The 13,698-nt window shown below is 47.5% G+C and overlaps 1 protein-coding gene across 3 annotated transcripts in view; it reads left to right on the forward strand.

Moving 5' to 3' along the window:
* The window catches only part of PFKFB1 (6-phosphofructo-2-kinase/fructose-2,6-biphosphatase 1), a 55,030-nt gene that overhangs the window by 14,429 nt on the left and 26,903 nt on the right, over positions 1–13,698 (forward strand). For 2 of the 3 annotated variants that reach the window (XM_040442069.1, XM_040442070.1), the window contains exons 1-3: positions 2,519–2,756; positions 9,963–10,088; positions 11,280–11,376. In XM_040442069.1, the coding sequence (XP_040298003.1) occupies positions 2,606–2,756; positions 9,963–10,088; positions 11,280–11,376 (374 nt within the window). In that variant the 5' untranslated portion in view covers positions 2,519–2,605. Of the gene's footprint in view, positions 1–2,518; positions 2,757–9,962; positions 10,089–11,279; positions 11,377–13,698 lie in introns of those variants that run through there. The other variant, XM_040442071.1, reaches the window with a different exon arrangement.

Genomic DNA, 13,698 nt, shown 5'->3' on the forward strand with positions numbered 1-13,698 from the left:
GGGCACCCCCCCCCAAGAAAGAGAACCATCTCTCTAGCCCCACCTATTGGAAGTGGCTCCCTAGGAGTCAAGATCTGACTTTCCAACAATCCTTGGGAAAATAGCAAAGCCAAATATACAGTACAGACCAAAAGTTTGGACACACCTTCTCATTCAAAGAGTTTTCTTTATTTTCATGACTATGAAGGCATCAAAACTATGAATTAACACATGTGGAATTATATACATAACAAACAAGTGTGAAACAACTGAAAATATGTCATATTCTAGGTTCTTCAAAGTAGCCACCTTTTGCTTTGATTACTGCTTTGCCCACTCTTGGCATTCTCTTGATGAGCTTCAAGAGGTAGTCCCCTGAAATGGTCTTCCAACAGTCTTGAAGGAGTTCCCAGAGATGCTTAGCACTTGTTGGCCCTTTTGCATTCACTCTGCGGTCCAGCTCACCCCAAACCATTTTGATTGGGTTCAGGTCCGGTGACTGTGGAGGCCAGGTCATCTGGCGAAGCACCCCATCACTCTCCTTCATGGTCAAATAGCCCTTACTTACAAAGTTTTCCCAATTTTTCGGCTGACTGACCTTCATTTCTTAAAGTATTGATGGCCACTCGTTTTTCTTTACTTAGCTGCTTTTTTATTGCCATAATACAATTTCTAACAGTCTATTCAGTAGGACTATCAGCTGTGTATCCACCTGACTTCTCCTCAACGCAACTGATGGTCCCAACCCCATTTATAAGGCAAGAAATCCCACTTATTAAACCTGACAGGGCACACCTGTGAAGTGAAAACCATTTCAGGGGACTACCTCTTGAAGCTCATCAAGAGAATGCCAAGAGTGTGCAAAGCAGTAATCAAAGCAAAAGGTGGCTACTTTGAAGAACCTAGAATATGACATATTTTCAGTTGTTTCACACTTGTTTGTTATGTATATAATTCCACATGTGTTAATTCATAGTTTTGATGCTTTCATAGTCATGAAAATAAAGAAAACTCTTTGCATGAGAAGGTGTGTCCAAACTTTTGGTCTGTACTGTATATCCGTAGACTACTTTTTCGGGGTGCTTGCCCCTCATCAGTACGGAGTAGGATGCTGGGGGCGATGCCTTGGAAACGACTTTAGGAAGGGTGCTGACTCTCCCTAAAGAGACCAGTCCTGTAAGGACTCTTACTGGCAATGCTCCATGGGAAACCAAACGGCTGTCTACGAATGGATATCTGGCTTGGCTATAATGCAATGTCAAATCCCAAGACTGGTTGGAAAGTCAGATCTTGACCCATAGGGAGCCACTTCCCATAGGTGGCGCTGGTGAGATGCTTGTCTTTCTTGGAAGATGCCTCTTTGCATACATCATGCAACCAAAGTCATTGGTGAGAGTAATGATGATGGGTGCAGTAGTGAAATCAATGGAGCACAAAGTATTGATTCGTGGGCAGTACCTCTTCCTGGCTCTGTGATGTCACGTTCATGGACCTGGGCTGCAATACCAATCGCGGCCAATATACATCGCATGGCGGCGTGCTTGGTATAGTATGAAATGGCTGCAGCTTTCATCCAAGTGCTGCAACTTCTTCAAACTGGGAGCCCCGCCGATCTGATATTGATGACCTTACTTGAGGATAAGCAATCAGTATTTGAGTCCTGGAAAACCCCTTGAAGTCAGTGTGACCCTCTTTGGCCCCATTGCAAAATCTGCGCCGATGCCCCCCCCCCCCCCCCCCCCCACCTTACTAACAATCATATCCATTATAACTCCAGTGTCCTCCCATGTAAGATGTCCTCTTCACCCCCTATAGCAGGCATGGCCAACCTGTGGCTCTCCAGCTGTTGTAAAACTACAATGCCCTGCTGATAGCTGTTCGCAGTCTGGGCATGATGGGAGTTGTAGTTTTTGCAACAGCTGGAGAGCCTCAAGTTGGCCATTCCTGCCCTATAGTAACACCTTGGCCCTAGCTCAGTCATCCATATAATTCAATGGGCACCCTGCAGTGCTTTGTTTTCCTGCACCATGCCGTGAACCATTCTCCTGTATGGGGGCAATGTGTTTTTTTATTTTATTTTTATTTTTTTTGCATTTTTATTTTTTAGCTTCTGCCATACATGTAAGAGGCATTAGTAGCTTCATTTTTAGCTTTTTATTTTTTGCATATATTGTTCAGAGAGTAATGGGTGCATGGCATAATCTCTTAAAGTGACCCAGATTAGGTCTGCCAGCCCATAATGACACGTCTACAGCCTGTCAGACACGGCGGAGATTAACCCCTTCTGGTCTAAGGTTTGCACATAATACATTACTGCCATTGTTCGGACATGGTCATTGCCTGAAGAGCTTGCAATCCATTGCTCGGTGGCCGGTGAGGCTTTTATCCGGCTCTGTGTGTGTGTGTGTGTGTGTGTGTGCACATGCTTGTATTTACTGGTTTCCTCTGGGCTGGAGCTGGGGCCCTCCCATTCTGGCTGGGATTCTAGCTCAGGAGGAGGGGAGGGGGTAGGAGTGACTCTTCTGTCTACACAGCTGGTTCTCTCCTCATACAGATAAGGTCCACGAGGTGAACCACACACAGGGCACGACTGAATCAGGTGCCAGCCAACAGGTCATCGCTGACCATGCATACCCAGGACACAGACCCAGATTCTGCAAAGGCGCTGAAGACCCAGAAGCAGCAGATGGCTGACATGCTGAGGGAACTGAAGCAGACCAGGCTCCAGAAAATATGGATCCCTCACCAGTGTGAGCGGCTGCAGAAGAGGAGAGGATGTGAGTGCACTGACCCATGGCTTATAGAGGAGCACAGGGACCTAAGGAGGAGGGGACGGTGGGGACACCAAGGTCTACTGCTCAAGTAGTAAACAGATTCCTTATCTTGTGTGTGCAACCAGGGCAGGGTTTGCAAGATGAGGAGATAGGAGGGACTTATGGTGGCCACTCAGGTTGGGTAGAAGTAGGCTGATGGCTAAATGAACGATCATCTTGCGGGGGGGGTCGCCATACATATTTGACTCCGGTCGTTCAGGCCGATCATACGTGTTCAATGACATCAGATAAACAGTCCTTGTCGTTGAAATCGTCCGATTCGAGCGACTTTAGACTAAGGTGTCTGGTCCCTCTTCTGGAACGATGGTCCCAAATTCTGACCTTGGTCCTTCTTTGCTCTAGGAACCATCTTGTCCAGTTCCTTAATTTATATTGTATGTATATCCAGAATATATATATATATATATATATATATATATATATATTTTTGTGCTTGTATTTTATTACGTCCAGGTTGCCGATTTTGTTTATTTGTCTACGTCCTATGTTGCTGCAGCTATAAGGTGGGGGCTTGTTGGGGAACATGACCTATATGGTGGCTACTTGAGGGCAAATGCTTTAAAGGGGTTTTCCTAGATTTTAGTGTGTGTGTGTGATTTTATTTTATATTGATCAGTATCCGATCAGCGGTGGTTCGGACCCCCGCCGATCAGCCCCTCGCCGTCGCTCCACCTCCCTCTCGTAGCTTTGCCTAGGCTAGTGATGTCATCGGTGGCACGGCCTAGGTGCAGCTCAGCCCTGTTGAAATGAATGAGGCTGAGTCGCAATACCAAGCACAGCCACTGTACACTGTATGGCGCTGTGCTTAGTGAGCAGGGAGAAGGCCGTGGTGCTACTATGAGGGCCAGAGCCTTCTCAAACAGCTAATAGGCAGGGGGTCCCAGGTGTCGGAATATAAAAGTCTCAGAAAACCTCTTTAACACCTTCAATAACTGAGCGTTCATCCTACGGCTATTCCTTCTGTCTCTCCCATTCACGTGCATGCTCGCTTCAACCGAGCATGCATGTGTTTTTCAATGGCTAGACTCCTCTCTTGCCAAAATAAAGGATTCAACTTTCCTGATCCTCCCTTCCCCTCGTCGAAGGACTAGTACTAAGTCGTTGGGTCCCCATAAACGAGGCAACTTGCAGTACATGCATTAAATGCACGTGGTCTACATTCCTGCCGATCCTGCTAGTTTTTACTGCCCAGAAGCTGATCCATCTACCATACGTGATTACAAGTGAAGGTTACATATGGTGGATCAGCATCTGGGCAGGAACGTAGACTTTCTAAGATGTAGGTACCTGGAGACGTTGCCTCCTTAATGGGGACCCGACATCTTGGTATGAGCCCCCATTTTCATTAATATTATCTTACTATCTATCTATCTCCTATCTATCTACTTTCCATAATGTGCGGATACATTTTTCCCAAGTGTTTTCTATGTCGCTTGACCTTTATGGTCTACCACTATGGCCCCCTGCCCATGGCCGCCTCTAGTCTATAAAAGCTATTTCTGAGGGCAGGACTGTAGTGAGCATGCCTCCGCTCAATCAGGGGACAGGGCATCTTTGTCCAAATTTTTCTTTTTTGCATGGTTATATCCGTGACGAGCTTGAGACTGTAAAAGGTCCTAATGTCATTGAAGAAATGCTTCTTGGTAGGGGTCGCCCCTCCAGTCATACCCCCTCCTAAACTGGAAATCGTGACCGGTGTCAGATTCTGAGATGTTCTGGATTATACTTGAGACATGCATAAATATTTATGGTAAAGCCGAAAATAAAATATGCCACCATAAATTCCTCTAATCCGGCATCCAGTAATCCAGAACCTCTGATAATTCTGCACAGAAATGCAAAATCATTTTATTTAAAGGCCAAAGGGCAGGAGACGGGTGGCTGCACACAGTGCGGATTTACGGATTTGCAGAAAACCGGCATGAAATCTGCTGCACTAAAAAAGCCCATAAATCCGCTCTATTCATAGCTTTTTTTTTTTTTTTTTTTTTTTAATGTTTTTGTGGTTTTTGGTGCAGATTTAAATAAATTTAAACTGTATCGTGTGAAGTGGGAGAAGACTTTATCGATCAGTTTAGTCTCTTACTGCTGATCTTGGGTTATATGACTACATCTAAATTAACGGAGCGGTCCCAAGATTTAAAGGTGTTGTTTATCCATGTGTTTGGAGGTCTACCCCCTTTAAATATTCATAGTGTAGTATGGCTATCTTCACACTTCCACCTCCTATGTCGGGTAAAATAGTGAGGCGTACAGCACTGTTATTCTCATCGTAATGCCGGGCACTGCAGCGGAGCCCATTGTAAGAGAATGGCGTCCATCAGGCACGAGGGTTACCGGTAGTTTGACGGATACGGTAAAACATGGTGGCTCCTGTTGTAAACATAACGTTAGTGTGAACTCGACCTAAACACAATTAGATTGGTGAGGGTCCTATATCTGGGACCCTCACCAATCACGAGAATGGGAGCCCCGTACCCCCTGCAGCCCCCAGAAATTAATGGAGCCACCGGTCAAGCATGCACGTGGCCGCTCCATTCAATTCTATGGGAGTTCTAGAGATGGCCGAGTAGAGCCTACTCCTGGGACCCCCACTGATCTAATCCAGGGGATAACTTAATGTAACTGGAATACCCCTTTAAGGCGTGTTGAATGCTAAGGAAGTTGGGAATTAACCAGATTGCCCGGGGCAGTGCATTCCAGAGAATTGGTGCAGCGCGACAAAAGTCTTGAAGACGGGAGTGCGAGGTCTGGATTATGGAGGATGTTGGTGTTAGATCACACAGCCCGGTTGCCTTCACATTCGTGTGGGTTTGTGCTGAGCGCGGACACTTTATGGTCATATTTGCTGATCTCCGCAGTACATTTCACAAGCCCTTGTAAACACACAGGAACGTTTCCTTCCCTCTTGGCCAAACACAGTTTTGGGCCCGAAGGGGGAGGGGGGTCTCTTAGCTCTGTCTGAGGTCACAATATGTCCATACACAATCCTGCATGACGACCATACAATATAAATGTACCGTAAATAATTTCTACGTGCCCTTCTGCACTCTGTCCATGGTGCTGGCACGGTGGGATCCTGAATCGGACCGTCCCTGTAATAGAACATCCCTAACAGGTGCAGATATGGGAGGCGCAGATGCAGCGGTCGCATCCAGGTCCCAATATGTAAGGGGCCCAAAAGTCTCTCCCTGCTACAGATTTTGTACGAGGGCCCAGGAGCTTCAGATTACCTCTGATCACTACTAAGTGGAGCCCCCTCAGACTGTTAATGCTCAGCGCGTACTTGGCTCATTCAGTTGACTTAGGATTCCGTTATCCCTCCCGTTCATATGCATGCTTGGCTGAGCTGAATCAGATAGGGGAGAAAGCCGCTGCCAGACCCTTCATCCCTGCTAACAAAAGGATCAGGTCTTATGGCGGCGCCCCTCTCCCACCCCTGCTCCGTTCCTCTCTGTGGGCACAGCCGCCAATTTGGTCACACACTCCAAGGCTCTGGGTCTCCTGTGGACTGGACACTCTGGCAAGACTGGCCACCATAGTAGTGCTGAACTCCTTTCCACGCGGGTTGCTTCATGCCAGCTGTGCCTCCCACTGACTGCCATGCTCGCTCTCTGTGGCTCTTAAAGGGTATTCCCATCTCAGACATTGATGGCATATCACTAGAATATGCCATTAATGTCAGATAGGAGTGGGTCCAAGAGGTGGCATTGATGGCATATAGCTAGGATACGCCACCAAAGTTTGGGTATAAACCATTAATGTTTACCAGCCTATGACCTGCCACTCTGGGGTATTTAAGGTGCCTGAGCATTAGGTTCTAGTATGCTAGATTCCTGCAAAGGTATGCCATTAGCTTGTTTGTTCCATGTAACAAATTGTACCTGCCTTCTGAATTTGACCTGTCCATGCCAGACCGGATTTCTGCAGGAAGGACTATGAAGAAGTGGTGAAAAAAGTGGTTTAAAGCTTCTTGCCTCCTCGTGTTGTGCTGAACGCCTAAAACAGCATGTAGAATATGGTTGTTCGGGAATGCAGCAGAAAGACGGAAAAGAGATTTAAAGTAGTGCAAACCAGGTAAGTGAACAATGAATTTTACCTTCAAACAGGTTGTCAAAGCAATGCGTTTTGGGGCTGTACCAGCCCCTTCACCAGGCAATACAACATATGTGTTATTATGATGTACTGCCTAATGAAGAAGCCGGTACGGCCTGAAACCTGTTGCTCAATCTGTTTTGCAAATTCATTGTTTGAAGAACAACTATGACCTACCTGGTTTGCGCCGCTGTGGGCTCCCCAGGATCCAGCGAAGTCACGAACGAGGAAAGCAACTCTAACACCCGCTTTTGCCAAAACAAAATTTTACTAAAACGTGGTAATGAACACAACCAAAAAAAAGGGAACATACAATAAATTTACATACACCCAGCCCGAAGGCTGAGACCTTTGTGCTTGCACAGCACGGTACCCTCCGATGGGTGGAGGAGGAAAATGCTGTAATTTACCTACTGGCGGACACAAGTAAACTGCCACACCTTACCTGCTATTGCCCTAAAAGACCAAGAATCGCTGAATGGGTGTGCGTACCGCACACCCGTACCGGGCTATCCTGCGGTGCAGCACAACAGCTTACAATCTTACACAGTTCTACAGTATTCCCCCTCCCATAACTGGTCCTGTAGCACGTGCCTGAGTTTTCCTTCTGAGAAAAACGCCAGCCTGGCTTGAGTTTGTGGGAATTTTATCAGCTCTCCAATGCGAAATGTCACTAAGTTATGGAGTCCTTGCAATGAACAGTATTAACACTTAGGGTCTCTGCTTGTGTCAGGCCACAACGAACTACAGGTCTGGACTCAGTCTCTAGGCGCCAACACTGTAATGAGGTGCGTGCACGATCTTACCGGGAAACAGTGCCTAGGAAACAGTGGCATCTTGTGGCCAGCAGAATGTCAGTCCAGAACATTTAATTTAATCCACACAAGCAGTGTTCAAACAATGAGTGGTTTCCCCATCTCGCAACGCTCTCGTCCCTTCTCTTCTGCTCTACCTGATTTCTGACCCACAGGGTCTCCATTCTGACCCTGAGCTGCCCGCCCTGACCTTAAACTGTTTATTGGATCGCACAAACTTTGCTATCCTGACCACTGCCCTTGCACCAGTGACTCTTGTGCTCCGTGGGTTAGCAGTTACTTGAAAAGGGACTTCTCCAAGAGTAAGAGGCCTGGTGGTTTCCCATACCAAATATAGTCAAGTGACGCAGAACATCCACATCCGCTTTGTTATAAGATCCAACATGTCCAGTCCTTATCTGCCCCCAGCCAAGCATCAACCATATGGGAGACGGGAGGCCCCCATGCACATTATATGATCGGCCAAACCTGCCAAAATCATCGGGTCCAGTTGATACACCTCTAATATGGTATCTTCTGCTTTCTAAGAAACAAACGCCTTCATCAGGAAAAGGGCAGAGTGTAAACTTTCTCCTGGTATCTGATGAGGGCCGGTACCAAGAATACGTCAATGGCGTTCAGGGCTGGAAATGATCAGCTGTGTACTGCGGCATTGGGAGTCGGTCACTAGGGCGTAGCTTGGAACGGGGCATAGGTGCTAAGAAGCGACTTAACCATGAGGTTAGCGCCCCAGACAAAGACTAAGGGGACGGGGGGTCCACTTATCGTGTTGGCAAAGTTATATAAAATTGCAAAAAGGTGCAATTGTTTTGTGGAAAAAATGGCTTCCCCCGAATTTTGAATTATTTATTTTTTTTTTATGCCGAAATTCTGATAAATTGCAACCAAAAGCCGTAAGCCGTAAGCACCAAAAATGGGTAGATTACTGCAACAATGGGTGAAAATGGCAAGTTTATCTAAAACTATCCCTTTAAGAGTCCGTGATCTAAAGGTGCAGACAGTGCTGTAGTCCATATGGCCTGCACACTCTGCTTCCTCCATGCAATTAGAATACTAAAAAAGCTCCAACACCTGGCATGTCTGCGTTGGGCACACCGCCCGGTTGGAGATGGCCGTGTGTTCTCAAATGCTGCTCCCTAGACCGCCACATGGCGCGGAATCCATGGTCACTGCGTTCATTAAATAATAAAATGTTTGCCTAGCGCTGTAGTAACTGGGGGGGTTTATATACTGGTAAGAGCCTTTCCCCCCTTTCCAGGGAACCCAAAACCCTTTAGGACTTGGTGTAAAATTTGCCAAAAACGGCTCCACTCTTATGCGTTGGCTGTGTCTGGTACTGCAACTCATTCCCAGGCAAAGGTAAAAAAAAATAATATATATATATTTTTTTTTAACGCTGTGCATCTTTTTTTAAAAAGTACTGTTCAGCAGGATCAGCACTATCAAACCGGACATGCCACATGTTAGGGTTGATCCTGCTGGTACATGTCTTGTGAAATTCTGTTGCGGCACTCCAGAGTGCCTTTTTTTTTTTATTTTAAGCAAAGGGCAGGGTCGGCACTGGAAATTGGGTTTAGGGCGGGGTCAGCACTGGAAATCAGAGCTGCAAAGGTCTAGGCCACGCCCCACAGTGCACTGAAGCCCTCATTTGTATAATTTTATTTATTATTTTTTTTTTTTTTTTTGCTGCAACCGATTTTTCACAGGTATTGGTTTAATTAGCAGGATCAAGCCTACCTGGTAGCACGTGTGATTTTAATGGGGTTGATCCTGCGGACAGGTGCTCTTTAAAAGTAGTTTCCTGGGATTTCAGTTTTGATCTTTTTGATGAGTCACCCATAATTGATTAGTTGGTGGGTATGACTCCCGGTGCCCCCGCCAATTAGCTGTTTGGAGGGGCCACAGCGCTGCAGCCTCTTCATTCCATACCAAGCGCAGCGCCGTACATTGGCTAGTGGCTGTGCTTGGTATTGCAGCCCAGCTCCATTTACTCGAATGGCACTGAGCTGCTACTAGGCCAAGCGACCTATGGATGTGCCTAGGAAGAGGCCGCAGCGTGTACCCGAGCTCCGTGGCCCCTTCAGACAGCTGATAGTGGGAGCGCCCGGAGTCGGAGCCCCACTGATCCTTTTGATGACCTATCTTTTTAGGGACCTTGGTTTTAAGTTGTAGGGCGGAGAGTAAAATTTAAAAGGTGTTAAATATGAAAGTTGTAACGCTCTGCCGCCATCTTTTGCAGCATCTATACCCCAGTTCACCAACTCGCCCACAATGATCATCATGGTCGGGCTCCCTGCCCGAGGAAAAACGTACATCTCCAAGAAACTTACTCGCTACCTCAACTGGATTGGAACCCCAACGAAAGGTAAAGGGCTATCCCGCCACACACTTCATGCCCCCCCCCCCCCCCCCCCCCGTTAAAGTGCAGCATTAAAAGGAGCACTCCACTTAAAACTGCTACATGGTTGTCATGCCCCGCCCCCCCTCCGGTTGTGCGTGTCCTTTTTGACTGGAGTGGGTGTATATGGTTGGAGGAAACGCTATTGCAGGGCAAAACGGAATTAAAGGGGCTGTCTCATGAGGACCGCTCCAGTGAGCGTGCCCTTTTAGGGACCTCCTTAGCCAAAATGGAGAGCTCGTCTGTAAGAGTGGCTCCTGTTCTCCTGGTCCTAGAGCAAAATCAGCGCGGTGCCCGGAGCGGGACCTGAGACAATCAATTGATTGCCCCCCGTGGATTTATTTTATTCCCCCTTTTAAAGGAATATTCCAGTGGGATTAATTATCCCCTAGATACTGGATAGTCTGGGACGCCCACCGATCGTAAGAAGAGGGTTCCTCTGTGGGACTGATGAAGATAGAGCTGAACGGAGCGGCAGTGGGCGTGATCGACCATCACTCCGTTCTTACTGGGGATACAGGAGCCCTGTTCTTGCGATCAGTGGGTGGCCCCCTCACCCTGACCAATCTTGAGTCATTTCCCCAATCCCGTGGAGGCCCCACATTTTTAGCTAAGATGAAGCATAAAACATGCAAGAAGAACTTAGAGCATCTTTTCTTAAAACCGTGTTATCCCTCTGTTATTCCTCCTAGAAATTTGACTAATTTGACAATTAAGTGTTACCCCCCCTCCCTTGTCCGAGGGGTGTGTCCCTGCACCAACTGATGACACTATGAGCGCTGATTGGATAGTCTCAGACTGTGCAGGAACCCCCCCCCTAATCTGGTAGCACCAGCATCTATTTTATTCAGTAGGAATAACAGAGGAACAGTACAAGACCAGGTACTCCAGGGTTGTTTTAGTATGAAAATATAATGTCGGGAGCGAAGTTATGCCCCAAACCGCATTAAGTAGAACCTGAATTTCTGAGTTTTGAGGAATCGCCGGACGTTCGCCAGGTTGTCTACTCCCTTCAGGGCGACCAATGGTCTTGTTTTTGCTTTTCATCTCATTGGACTTTGTTCAGCGAGTCTGTTTTTTGTATGTACTGTGTGAACGTATGACGGTGACCTGTCCCTTCCTCGTGGTCTCCATGCTGACTGTCTCCCTCTCTCTTAGTATTTAATGTGGGACAGTATCGCCGCGAAGCCGTGCAGACTTACAAGAACTACGAATTCTTCCGCTCGGACAATCAGGAAGCCATGAGGATACGAAAGTGAGTGTGAGGGAACGGGATAGACGCGTCGGCGCAGGGATGGGAGGTTTCTGGGCCCTTTTTGCTGTATTTGCAGATCGCAACGGGAGCCGTTCATTCCCTACGGTTTGTGAGAATAAATGGGCTTGATCCCATTCAGGGACTAGACCTGGCGCCAAAGGCAAAAACTACACGATGTCATCAGAGGCGACAAAATAGTTTATTAAAGGGGTTGTCTGGTTGCTTTCAATTCTTAAAGGCTCCCCATGGTGTCAAATAATGAGTCGAAGCTCGCTTTACCCATCCCCCGCCCCTCCTATTCCGACTGGTCTCTGACCCTCTGGACAACGCCTGCCGAGCCAATGAGACCTAATATACAAGGGAGGCTATCCTGTAAAATCTCGCAGGGGTCCGTCCGCGGGGACCCCAATGATCACAAGGACACCGCCACATTCATAGTCTAGCTGTGCTCGGTTATCTCCGGCAGCCCCATACAGATGATTAGGAGTATGGTGCACATGCCTCGGCCCGTATTTTTGGACCGCATCCGATCTGCTTTTTTTTGCGGATAGGATGCAGACCCATTTATCTCAATGGGTCCGTAAAAAAAAGTGTATCCGTATGTCCGTTCCGTAGCCCTGCAAAATAGATAGAACATGTCCTATATAAGGATAGACATTGTTACAATGGATCCGCAGGGAAAAAAAACGGATGCGACACGGATGTCATATTTTTTGGGGGATCGTGTTTTGCGGACCGCAAAATACATACGGTCATGTGAATGCACCCTTAGGGCCTATGCCCACGACCGTGTGGTGGCTGTATTGCTGCCCACAAACGGCAGGTCCGCACTATACAGGCCCCGGCTGTTTTTGCACCGCGTCACGGATGCGGAACCATTCACTTGAATGGGTGCACAATCCAGAAGGTGCGCAATCGGAGCATGGAAGGTTTCTCTCCGCGCCTCCGCAACGCAAAAAAATAGAACTTGTTCTAATATTTTTTTAATATATATATATATATATATATATTTTTTTTGCGGACGGATCAAAGACCCATTCAAGATGAATGGGTCTGGATCGGTCTGCGGCAACCGCATGGATGTTGCCAGTGCTTTGCGGACCACAAATTGCGGTCCGCAGTAGACTGAACAACCAAGCAGTGGCCGTGTGCATGAGGCCTTAACCCAACCCTGTTCTTGTAATCCCAGCTGTCGGACCCCCACCGACCTCCATTATCCCTCAACCTAACCAGAATTAACTTTTGTAATTGGCTTCTGTTTCTCCCATTGATCTCTCCCAGGATGAGCGTCAGAGACCTCGCTTGTCCTTGTCCCCCCTCCCCCCAGCTATGATGCTTCATCTGTTCCCTTGAGCCCCCTCAGGCTCCAGGTCCATCAGCACCTCCTGTACTTAGGCAGAATAGTACTCCAAAAAGTAATTCTTCGAGAAGCATCAGAGAAGGTATTGGGGAGACTTCAGAGCAGAATTGTGAGTTCAGCTCTGGCCTCTAATACGGGCTAGAACCCGGGGTCAGTGCGAGATATTGCTCAGCTTTGTTTGTCTATGTAAAATAGTGTTCAAAGGTGGACGCCTGACCTTCTGCACAATTTGGTTAAACTTCACACGGCCCTTGTGCTGTACATCAAGCAAATAATCTCAGCTGCCTGATTCCCCCCCCCCCCTCCCCCAATGTACAGGTCATCAGTACGCTCGTTCTGTACATGGGCGAGCGCACAGTGGACACATGGTCAACCCGAGGGGAAGGGACGTTACATGAGCCGGGCCATGGATGGTGTGCAGCCAGCTGGTGTACTGAGCGGGTCCATGGTGCAATCAGGGGAGTGTGGTCCACGGGTGAATTAAGAAGTAAGGACACGCCCCCAAACTGGAACGTCACCGTGACAAGTGGTACATACTGAAGCACTGCAAAAGGTCCTAAGGCCTCATTCACACGTCAGTGGTCCATGTGTCCGTTTTTTGCTCTGTGTGTCCACCGTATTCCATGGACACTGCTTGGCTGAAAATTAATTTCCAGACCTCTCCTACCAGTGGTCCATGAAAACCATGGAAACCACAGACTAGACCCGTAAACTATAATGTGAAGGATCCGTAATCTGTCACATAATGGGGCGTGCTTCCGTGGTGTCGCCACGGTACCTGAAAAACCACAAATGTGTGGATGTCGGTGGATACGTAAGCGATCTATGGAGAGCACAAACGTATATTTACGCAGCGTTGATCCAAAAAAAAAAAAAAATAATAATAATTTTAAAAAATCCCTAGCTGCCTGCAGCCACCACCAGGGGGAGCATAGGAGCTCACTGCATACAGTTCATACAGC

Source organism: Bufo bufo, chromosome 8, assembly GCF_905171765.1.
Source record: "Bufo bufo chromosome 8, aBufBuf1.1, whole genome shotgun sequence".
Classification (NCBI taxonomy): Eukaryota; Metazoa; Chordata; class Amphibia; order Anura; family Bufonidae; genus Bufo; species Bufo bufo.